Raw genomic sequence first — 12254 nt, 5'->3', positions numbered from 1 at the left:
ATGTCCCAGCTATGCTGAGAAAGGTTGGTTCACCTATGATCAAGGCATGTGAAGTAGACTTCAGTGAAGAAGAGTTGACCATAAAGCAAGAAATTGCTGATGAAGATAATGAAAAGAAAAATGCAGAAACAACTCCATCTTCCAAAGTTGAAAAGAAGCCCATGGCCAACCAAAATTTCCAAGACACCTGTCAAGGAAGTAAAAACTGAAGATGCAAGAAAGAAGAAGAAGAATTGGAAATGGGAAGATTGGGATAAACAAAAGCAACAACTTTATATTTGTTGCAGATGCTCCAAGGAAACAATGTCAAAGATGTGGCTCTGTGAATCATCTAAATCACTTTTGTAAAATGGTTGTTAGCAAGCTAGTAGAAGGAGCATGCAAGTACAATGAAGCAAATGCAAAAGATCCCTTCTCATTCCGTGACAAGTTTGATTGCATCCCTTACAACTTGAAAGTGATGAAAAGTTATCACAAGCTGAGAGTAGACCTCAAAGAAGTAAATGTTGGATCTGCATCAAAAAGGGAGAATGCACAACAGTCCATAAACACCATTCTTTTTGAAACAACTCATTCTAGTTCTGCTCATTCTGTTAACAAGAAGAAAGTACCTAACACTGCTTGGGTTTCTAAACACACTTAATCCTCATTGTGTGTAGGAAAAAGAGAAAAAAGTCATATGGATCATAAACAGTGGATGCTCAAGATATATGACAGGTGATATGGCTCTGCTATCATAATTTGAGGTGAAGACTGGCCCATTAGTGACTTTTAGAGATAACAACAAAGGTTTCACAATGGGATATAGTAAATTGATTTCAGGAAATATTGTCATTGAAGATGTAGCACTGATAGTTGGTCTTGAAGTGAATCTCCTTAGTGTTAGTCAATTTGCAGACAAAAAATTTAAGGTAATATTTGATAAAGGAGAATGCATTTTTATCAGTAAAAAGACTGGTGTAGTTGCTATGAAAGGAGTAAGGAAGGGAAACTTATTTATTACAGATTAGACTCAGCAAGTGAGGATGGAATTTGTGGCTTTTACACCAAGGCTTCTGTAGAGCAAAGCAAGCTATGGCATAAGAAGCCATCTCACTTGAATTTCAAGGCAATCGATACTCTAGTCAAAAAGGAGCTAGTGAGAGACATGCCTAACCTGGAGTTTGTCAAGATGAAGTCTGTGATGCTTGTCAAAAGGGAAAAATAAAAATATCAAGTCACAAGAGTAAAACTGTGAATTCTATAAGTGCATATTTATAACTTATTTACATGGATTTGTTTGGACCAGTTAATGTCCTATCATATTCAAGAAAGAGATATGCACTTGTGATGGTGGATGACTACTCAATATATACATGGGTAGAATTTATGCATTCTAAAGATGAGACTCCACACATCATAATTGAACATATCAAGAAGATTGAAAAGTAGGCTGAATATCAGAATTGTGTGAAAAGATTGAGAAGTGATAATGGAACAGAATTCAGGAATGCAACCTTAACTGAATTCTGCAAAGACAAGGGCAATGTTCAAGAATTCTCAGATGCTAGAACACCTCAGCAAAATGGGGTAATTGAGAGAAAAAATAGAACACTAGTAGAGCCTGCTAGAACAATGCTGCAAGATGCAAAGTTGCCAACACGTTTTTGGGAAGAAGCTGTGAATAGTACATGCTACACTCAAAACATATATCTCATTAATAAGAATCTTGGCAAGTCACCCTACTCAATCTTGTCTAAAAGAAAGCCTATTGTGAAGCATCTTCTTTTATTTGGAAGCAAGTGTTATATTTTGAAGGACAACTCTGAATATGTGGGAAAATTTGACTCTAAAGTTTTTGAAGCAATTTTTCTAGGATATTCATTGGAGAGAACTGCATACAAAGTCTATGTGATAGAATAGAAGAAAATTATGGAAAATACAGATGTTACTTTTGATGATGACAAATGTCTAGGCTTGGAATGCTTGGGTGAAAATGAAACCGAGACCCTACAATTTGAAAATCTCAAAATTGATAGTGATTCTGAAGATGAAGCTGAAGTCAAGACAAATCACATAATTGATGAAGAGTCTACTAATCAAGTGAATCATGAGAACGGAAGCTCATCTCAAACACCTGAATTTGATAGCACAAACTCAAGGGGAGAAAGAGGAGAAAATTTTGGAAGTCATACCAATGGTGAAGAAGCAGAAAACATAGGTCAGCAAACTCACATAAGGAAATGGGATAGGAGTCACAATATAGATGTAATTATTGGTGATCCCAATGCTGGAGTGAGGACTAGAAGTGCAACTATAAATGAATGTCTTCATGCATATTTTCTAGTCTCAAATTGAGCGTAATCAAACTGAGGAAGCCCTACTTGATCCTGATTGGATATCTGCTATGCAAGAAGAGCTAAATCAGTTTGAAAGGAACACAGTTTAGAAATTGGTTCCTGCACCAAAGAACAGAAGTATTATTGGAACAAAGTGGGTGTTCAGGAACAAAATGGATGAAAATGGAATTGTCACCAGAAACAAAGCAAGGTTGGTTGCAAAAGGCTACTCACAAGAGGAAGGAATTGACTATGATGAGACCTTTGCTCCCGTTGCAAGACTTGAAGCAATAAGGATCTTTCTTGCATTTGCTGCACACTCCAATTTCAAGGTATATCAAACGGATGTGAAGAGTGTTTTCCTCAATGGTGAGTTGGAAGAAGAAGTTTATGTGCAACAGCCACCTGGCTTTGAAGATCCAGAATTTCCAAATTTTGTATACAAGTTATTAAAAGCTCTCTATGGACTAAAACAAGCACCTAGAGCTTGGTATGACATACTGTCAGAATTTTTGATTAAGCATGGATTTACTAGAGGAACAATAGACAAGACCCTCTTCTACAAGAAGCATGGTGATGATATGATCCTAGTTCAGATTTATGTGGATGATATTATCTTTGGATCTACAAATGAAAAGATTTATCATAGATCCTCTAAGCTTATGCAGAGTGAATATGAAATGAGTATGATGGGGGAATTAAGTTACTTTCTTGGACTTCAAGTCAGTCAAAGAAGTGATGGAATCTTTATCAGCCAAACTAAGTATGTCAAATATTTATTGAAAAAGTTTGGTATGGTTGATTATTCATCTGCATCTACACCTATGTCTACAACTACAAAGTTGGATGAAGATAAAAAGGGCAAAAGTGTAAATATCTCAAGCTATAAAGGAATGATTGGATCTTTGTTGTACTTAACTGCAAGTAGACCATACATCATGTTTGTTACATGTCTGTGTGCAAGATTTCAAGCCAATCCAAAGGAATCACATTTGTTGGATGTGAAGAAGATTTTCAGATACTTAAAGAGGACTCCAAACTTGGGATTATGGTATCTTAAGGGAACAGGTTTTGAAGCTGTTGGATACACAGATGCAGATTTTCCTGGATGCAGGGTTGACAGAAAGAGCACTAGTGGAAGTTGCCAGTTTCTTGGACAAAGACTTGTATACTGGTATATCAATAAACAACAATATGTGTCAACTTCCATAATTGAGGCTGAATACATAGCTGCTGGAAGTTGTTGTGCTCAAGTGCTTTGGATTAGAAATCAGCTAATGGACTATGACCTAGTGTTAGACAAAATTCTAATTATGTGTGACAATACTAGTGCTATATCTATTGTGGCTAATCCAGTTAATCATTCTAGAACAAAGCACATTGATGTAAGGTACCACTTTATTGGAGAACATGCTACAAATGGTACCATTGAGCTAATTTTTCTTCGAACAGAAAAACAATTAGCTGATATTTTTACTAAACCTTTAGATGAAGCAACTTTCACTAGACTTGTAGGTGAAATTGGAATGTTAAATTCTTCATCCTAAGGCAAGAACTCAGCTAATATTTTGTAGCAGATTAATTTCTAGTAAATCAAAATTAATTAGATTTATTTGGAAACTAACTGGAATATGAATTATAAATATTTCAAGAATCTCTGCATATTTATTTTTCAAAATTCAAAATTTAGCTTGAAAATTTTCAATTCTAAGAAAACTGTCTATATGTTGATTTGCATTTTCAATATGCAAAATTAGCATTAGGCGAAATCAAAGTGATCAAAAGTATATAGAGAACTGAGTTCTCGATAAGTCAAGTCATTTTAAGACTTCTCGAGTGATTTCTCGACAAGCCAATTTTCTGACTTCTCGATAAGCTTTATTATGACTTATCGATAAGTCATTGTAGAGTTCTCTATAAATGTTAACTCACAGAGTTCTCTACAAGTATAAATTTTAGACTTATAAATAACTCAGAACTGAGATAATTTAATTTAATAAATTATTTTGGTAAAATAATTATGATAAAATTATTCTGATTTTATTTTGATTCATTTAAATAAAAATTGGAAACAATTCAGTCCATTTAGGACAAACTGGGTATTTATTTGACATCTCGATAAGTCTTTTTCTAGTTCTCGATAAGAATCTGGAAAATGATATATCGATATGTATCTATTCTCTTAATACGACTTCTCGATAAACAAATTCCAAACGTTCATCTTTTAGTTCTCGTTAAGTCATTTACCTTTTACTATAAATACCCAGACATCTCGACATACACATTCTTACGCCTTCGAGAACTCCAAGTGAACTAATTTTTAAATCCAAACCGATTTCTCTCTCTTTTCAAGATCTTTCTCTCTCATTTTTCTTACCCATTATTTCTTACTCAACAACAATGGCACTCAACAATGTTAGAGTTGATATCCCCAAGAATGGAACTAACTACCTTGATTTCACTGATGCTAACCTGGCCCCTGATTCTTTTAAGGGTTTGTTAAGTTTTTGTCTGAATCATATCTTGCAGGTGCTTTAACTGCTAACCCAATCTTGTACCTGGATTACCTGTATGAGTTATGGACAACAGCTGTAGTAAGGACAGATATGCATGACAACTCTGTATCTATGGTGGTGACTTGCTCAATTGGAGGCCAACAAATAGAGTTCAATGAGCTAGATGAAAATGCAGCTTTGGGTCTTCCAACTAAAAATCTGGTGGAGGTACTAACACAGGATGAGCTAACTGAGTTCATGGATTTCATAAACTATGGTGGAAGAATCAACCTAGTAAGTCTGAACATAACAAACCTGAGGAAGGAATGGTCTTTCTTGTTTGACTCTATAGTGAGGTCCTTCACCTGCAGAAAGACAGGATATGATAACATATCAAGTGTGGTGCAGAAGCTGGTGTTCTCCATACTCCACAACAGACTCTTGAATGTTCATTTATTGATCCTGGAAGAACTTGCCAATAGGCTCACAATTCCCCTAGCTGCAAGAGGTAAGGAAATCTTCTTTCCTAGGTTTATCATGTCTACTTTAAATCATAAAATTTCAGACATTCATTTACTTAATGGTATAGATAATACAAAAATAGGCAATTGTAAGCAAGTGTCCAAAATTATATTTGGATCACTTACTACAAAGAATAAGGTAAGCGTGAGTCTTAAAATAACTCCATTTATGATGGAGAGGTTTAAGACTTACCCTTATCCTATGCCTGATATGAGAAACAATGTTAACTCTAGTACAGCTATGGCTCATGTCTCTGTGGAAGTACAAACACAGGATAATCAACATAGTCCTTCCCAAGCTGAGACCACTTCTTATATACCACTAGAAGCTAGGAAACCAACCACTTCATCCTCTCAAAAGGGTGAAGTGAGTAAAAAGAAGAGAAAGCAGGCAAACTTGACAATCATAAATGAGAGTGGTGAGGAATAGACAGAAACTGGGTCACCCTTGGTCAAAAAGACAAAGAAGGCTAAACAATTTGAACTGACCATTCAAGCCACCTCTGCATCCTCTCAAAAGGATGTAGTTATAAAACAGGGACAAAAACAGACTCTAGGGGCATCCTCGCAACAAGGTGTCTCTATTGAAAATAGCACTCTCCCTAGTGCACTCTGTAATGAGTCTACACAAACACTTGAAGCAATTCAAATGTATAGAAGGAGGAATAAGGACACACACAAGGATAGTACATCCCTTGAAGCTCCCTCATCTATTCAGGGGGAGCTGCCAATACTCAACACTGATATTCAACATCTTATATCTCAAATTTATTCTTCCTACAATGAAACTTTTGATTCTGGTTCTCAAGAGTTTTCAACCTCAAGTGACATGGTTCTAGAAACCATGATCACCACCCAGGAATCACATCTAGTTGGTGAGAGGCTACATGCTGGAGTAGACCTTGATGACACCAACAAAAACATAGGGGTTTCATCGGTCTTTACTGAAGACCCAGTGATAGACACAAATGCACCTTCATGTGCAAATCAACCTTCACATGTTGTTAGGTTTAAAGGTAGTACTTCTGAATGGGAGCTATCTAAATCCTCTCCAATTTAACTGGAGGTTCCTGTTGTAGGAACAACTCCCCTCACAACCCTAGCTGAAATTGCACTAACAATTGAAGCTAGGAGTTCAATTTCCAATGATCCTGCTATAGGGGAGGAAAGTTTAGCACATTTAAGTGCAAGCTCACTACAAAATGAGCAAGAATTTGATGCTAGAGTACATGAAAGTAACCTAGCTAACTCCCCACCAATTCAAAAGGAGGTTCCCACCATCAGTGAGGAACAACAAACTGTCAAAACCACATAGCAATCTGTGAGTCAAACTGTGACCTTGGTCACAGGTGGTTCTAACCCATCAGATCAACCTTCTACTTCTCAACTACAACAACCACACATCATCTCCCAACGGCTACAAGCAGCTGAAACTCAACCAACAACTACAGATGATCTCCTTGTTGATCAAATTTCTGGACTAGCCAACATCTCACAACATCTTCTTACCTCAGATATGAGCAACCAAGACTATCAAGCTATTCTGCTCACCTATAATGAAGAATTTGAAAAGCAGAAGCAGAAAATAGTTAATGAAGCTGACCAAGATGGAAATGTAGATGTTTGGTTGTCTAAGGACTTTTCTTTGGAGATGGATCAGGTCTTGGCTAGGTTTTAAGATGAATATGTAATCATACAGGGAAGCAATGCCAAGGTCCTGACTCCACAAGATGTCTATGATACAATCAATGAAGTGTACAAAGCTCAACTAAAAGCTTTTCACCTGTTTGGTAAAGATCTAGAACTAAAGTTGATTGGTCATGAAGACAAGATCAGGAAGCTCGTGAGAGAGAAGATGGATGAGATTATAACTTCTCAAGTCAAGATTAGTTCAAAATTTTAACATTTTGTTGACCAAATGGCAAGATTTGATCTGACTTCTGTGGAAAAGGATGTCAAAAATCTCAGACAGTCTTTCATAGCTTTTCATGAGGTGATTCAACAACAAATTACAAGTTCAAATCACACAAAGCTCAAGTTAAACCAGCTTCATCAAAGTAGATATGAGCCTTCTGCACTTCTCATGGAAGGAATAAAGGAAGTTGTGGAAGCAACCTTTGGGTCCTCAGTGCCTTCAAGCTCTCCACAACCCACTTATACATCCACAAATTTACAAATTCAAGCTCTTTAAGAACAAGTTTCAACTTTGCAGTCTTCCAACGACTCACTCACAGCTCAAGTGCAAGCTCTCACTACTCTAGTGCAGAGTCAACAGGCAGATATATAGACCTTGGTGGACTCCCATAAACATTTACAAATGCAAAATTTTGTGGCTTTGGGAGCTATCATGGGCAAGCTCAACATTCCATTGCCTGCACTTTCTGAGACTGTGAGGCCAGAAATACCAACTCCCCTACTCATGCCTGTTCCCAAGACTAAGGGGGAGATAGAAGCTAGGATTCAACAATCCAGGGATGCTAGTAAATCTAAGGAGATTAGCAAGTTGACATCATCTACTCAAGTTGGTCAAAGCTCTTCAAAAGCTCAATTATCTAAAGAGGTTGGGAAGGACAGACTTCTAAAAGCTTCAAAAGGACCCTGTCAAGATCAAGAATTCAATGAACTTCTGTTAGTTTTAAGGGTGTCTTTCCAGAACAACTACATCACTTTCAAAAGAGCATTGGTCAACAAATTAACTTTGTTAGAGTGGCGATTGTCAAAGTTAATAACTTTTTGGAGAAGAGGATTGTGGCTAATGTGAATGATAATGGACTGTACAGATGTCTACAGGTGTCCCTCTCAACTATTCAAAAATAGAGAGGATCTGAGCTGGATGTAGTGATTGACATAGTACATACAGTCATTCCAGAGGACACACAATTTCTATATGAATTCAAGAAGGCTCAGATAGATGCTTTTTCTGAAAGATGCAAAATCTTCAATATTCCGAAGAACTGTGTAAGAGGAAACATGAGGCTGATCATGACTCTTCAATCTGATCTGAAATGCAAAAAGCATAAGAAAACTAAAGATGAAGAATTGATCAGAATCCTTGAAAGGTACCTTGTGAATGCTGATACCATGTTGCCAAACCTACAATACAACTTAAAGGATGACAAGGATGATGATGAGCGGAAGCAAGATGACAAACCACCTTCTGGATCAAATCCAAGTCAATCCTCTAGAGCAACCGGTAGGAAAGAGGAGAAGCAGAATGAGAAAAAGAGAGATGATAAGAAAAGAGGAGAAGAGAAAAGAAGAAAGAAGAAGGAAGATGGCTCAGAACCACAACAACAAACCCTAAAAATCCAAATCAATCAAGCTCAACCCTCTAAGCCAACAAGTTTAGATACTAAACCACCTCAAACCTCAAAGCCTAAATTCTTGTACAAACAAACTGCTAACACTTTACTGAAAATACCAATCACCTCAAGCCAAACATCTCTAAAGAAAATCTCAAACCTACCTTTGGTTAAGCCACCAACCAAACTTCATTAAAAATATGTTGGGAGAAAACCAAAGAAATTACTAGTAACTGAGAGGGACATCTAGAATTGTTTTATTCAAAGTAATTTTCTACCTCTAAATTGGTGCATCTCAGATGAAGACTACTTTCAACAATTAGCTGAAGAAATGGTCAGAGTTTGGATTTTAACACTAATGGAAGTAAGAATCTACTATCATGATGGATCCTTCACATTTCTTCGCAGAAACTTAATGGATACATTTTCACCCACAGAAATCAAAAGGGTGATAAGCTTACTAAAGGACAAGGATTCTGCAACTAAGGCATGGAGATCTGTTTTAGTTGAATGGCTGGTAGAAGGGGAAGAAAGAAGAGCAAGAGAAAAGGCTGCAAGTGAGGAGAGGAAAATGAAGTATATATGAGGAGATAAACATGTTTATACAAAAATCTGAAGATCTCAAGGCAAAGGGGATGAGCAAAATTACCAAGGATGGACAATTTCTAAACATCAAAGTTGACAGATTCTCAAGAATTAGGGTTGGTTTCTTGTACAATTATTCATTAGCATACAAACTCAAACTTGTAGAAGCTTTAAGAGGCACATCAATAATAGAAGAACTGGAACTACTTGTAGAGTTAAAGGACCTCATTAGAAAAGAAACAGGAGGTGAGATATTTGTCTGATGTATGTACATGTCAAACTCAAGGAATCACCTATTGTATAAAAGTTGTATTTCTGTTAATTTTCTATGTAAAGTTTTATGTTCATTGTAGCTTGGGGTTAGTCTTGTTACCAGGCATGAATTTGTGATAAGAAATATTCTCATAAATTGAGGGATATTGTTGTACAAGACATGCCTCTACCATAACAAGACTAAGTCAAAATTGACAGCCCTAAGTAAGTTGTATGATAATCTAAGTTTGTATTTTGTATTGTATTACTTAAGTCTGTAAAAGTGTAAATAGATTAAACTGGAGTATTTTTCTGTAAACAGTCTCAAGCCTAAGAATAAACTATGGAAGAAGATCATGAAGATCATGCCTCAGAGACAATGTGAAGAAGCTTGGAGTTGAATAAATCTTTTTTAAGAAAAACATTCTAAGTCAAGAAATCTACAAGTCACAGATTAATTCTTATAGAGAAGTCACTCGAGAACTCCAGAATGACTTATCGACAAGTCAAATGAAGACATGAAGATTGGAGATATCGGCAAGTCAAATTCTCATTAGAGATCTCAGGGATATCGAAAAGTCAAATTTAAGATGTGAAGATTGGAGATATCGACAAGTCATTTCTGCAATAGTGAATTTAGAGATATAGACAAGTCAAATTGAGGATGTAAATTTCAGAGATATCGACAAGTCTTTTCTTCATGCAGAAATTCAGAGATCTCGACAAGCCAAACTCTCTTATAGAGAACTCAGAGACTTCGATAAGTCAAAACTACTATAGAGTAATAAGAGATCTCGATAAGCCATTATACTTATCGAGATGTCGAGTTCTCTATATAACAAACTGGAGATCTCAATGTAAAACTCAAAGTACAAAGTGCAGACCAGTTAAATATCCAAGATTATCAATCAACAGACAAATCAATCACTGATTTGAAAAGTCTACAAAAGCAGCTTGAAGAGTATAAAATCAAAGGCCAAGATTAACTTATAAAGTAAAGTCACAGACATGCACGATTTGCAAAGATACACTAAGCCAAAAATAGAAAGTTTTAGTTAACTTAAAGTAGGGTCTAGTACATGTTATTGCATGTTGTGTAAAACCAGTTTTATTGTTTTATAAAGTAAACACTGGATGATTTGTTTTAGTTATAACAAATAAATCTAAAATTCTTGTAACTCTCTCAAGAAAGAAACTGAGTTCTTTATCAACAAAGAACCCAGAAATTTATAGCAAGACTTACTTGATTTTAATATAAAATAAAGTGAGTTTTGAAGATAGTGTGTTCATGTGCATATTTTATTATTTCTGTTAAAACATATTATCTCTACAAATTAGACTACTTTGTTCACCACTTCCATAATAGTTCGAAAAGCTTGAAAATAATCCAAAACACATTCACCCCCTCTGTGTTGTATTCATTATTTAACATCCACTATCCATTATCCAGTTAGTTATGGACGAATGTAAACATATTTTACCTGCAACATGTGTAGATTTTAAATGAGAAGCATCTTCACTTTTCTTATCCTTTACCAGAAGTTGAATTAGTTGTGAGTCTTGAGATGGAGTAAGAGTCAAACTCATATTATTAACATTGCTTGTGACTACAGAAAGCTCATTATCTCCATGTGCATTGGCAGCAGTTCTCTTTTCTCTGTCAAATTTGAAATGAGGTGGATATCCATGTATCTTATATCATCTTTGAATACTATGTCCTGTCACTTTACAATAATCACAAAAATGTGTGTTATTTCTAGGCTTAGTATCATTCTGATTGAAACCTTGCTTACTATATCTTTATCTATCCAGAAACCTTCTTCTGTTATTATTCACAATAAATGCCATAGCATCTTCACCAATTGGAGTCCCTTGATACAATTTCTTATGATTCTCTTCCTGGAACTGGAGTCTGTAAGCATGAGATATGGAGGGCAATGGACTCATTATCAGTATGCTCCCCCTTATTATTCCAAATCCATGATTTAGCTTCATCAAAAACTCAACCAATCTCCTTCTTGAGATTTAACCTATTTTTCCCTTATGGTGCAAGTATAGTGAGTACAAGTACAAGTTGGAAGAGGATTTACACCATCAAGCTAATCCCAAATCATCTTCATTTTTGTGTAGTAAGTAGAAATGATATATTGTCCTTGTTTCATTTCATACAAATCTTCTTGTAATGAAAAGTGTACCTGAAGACTGTCCATATCTCTCCTCAAGATTTAGCCATATATCTCGAGTTGTACCAAAATACAACACACTCCTTGCTATGTCCTCATCAAGAACTCCTAAAATCCATGAAATCATCATATTGTTGCACCTATCCCAAGCCTTATAGATGTCATAGGTCATATTCGGTTTATCAATTGTGCCATCAACAAATCCAGTTTTATTCTTTGTTGTTAAACTTATTAACATTGATCGTTTCCAATTTCCATAGTTTAATCCATCAAACTTTAATGACACAAGTTTCATACCGGGATTAACTGAAAGATGTATATAGTAAGGTGACACGGGATCTTGTGAAGGTTCTGTAGTATTGCTATTGGTTTCGTTATTCGATGTTGTCGCCATTTCATAAACAATTCTAAATTATCAAAAAATCAATAAAGAATCTGATGTCTAACAAACTTAACACTAACAAGTTTAGATCTATCAATCGATAAGAATCCACAGATTTAGATTTTAAATCATTCAGAATCGAAAGAGTTTAACAATGAAAATGTCACAAGAAATCAACAATCAATAGAGATCGAAACAAGTAGTAGATTAGAAACA

General features: G+C 35.7%; 1 protein-coding gene across 1 annotated transcript; it reads right to left on the bottom strand.

The window, feature by feature from the left end:
• Positions 1-8314: 8314 nt before the first annotated feature.
• On the bottom strand, positions 8315-12050 carry LOC141701358 (uncharacterized). Its single transcript, XM_074505031.1, has 2 exons — positions 11669-12050; positions 8315-8334 (listed from the first exon to the last, which is right to left on the bottom strand). Exons 1-2 carry the CDS (start codon positions 12048-12050, stop codon positions 8315-8317), a joined length of 402 nt encoding a protein of 133 aa, XP_074361132.1.
• Positions 12051-12254: the final 204 nt, after the last annotated feature.

This window comes from Apium graveolens, unplaced genomic scaffold (assembly GCF_009905375.1).
Source record: "Apium graveolens cultivar Ventura unplaced genomic scaffold, ASM990537v1 ctg3774, whole genome shotgun sequence".
NCBI lineage: Eukaryota > Viridiplantae > Streptophyta > Magnoliopsida > Apiales > Apiaceae > Apium > Apium graveolens.
The sequence above is the reverse complement of the archived record's forward strand: the minus strand, read 5'-3'. Positions and strand labels throughout refer to the sequence as shown.

What these genes read in the sequence shown, in the direction of transcription:
- LOC141701358 (XM_074505031.1), bottom strand. Translation starts at nt 12,050, where the DNA reads ATGGCGACAACATCGAATAACGAAACCAATAGCAATACTACAGAACCT. An exon ending in GAGATATGGACAGTCTTCAG is followed by an intron (nt 8,335 to 11,668) that starts GTACACTTTTCA and finishes TTTGCATTTCAG; the next exon opens with ATCAGATTGAAGAGTCATGA.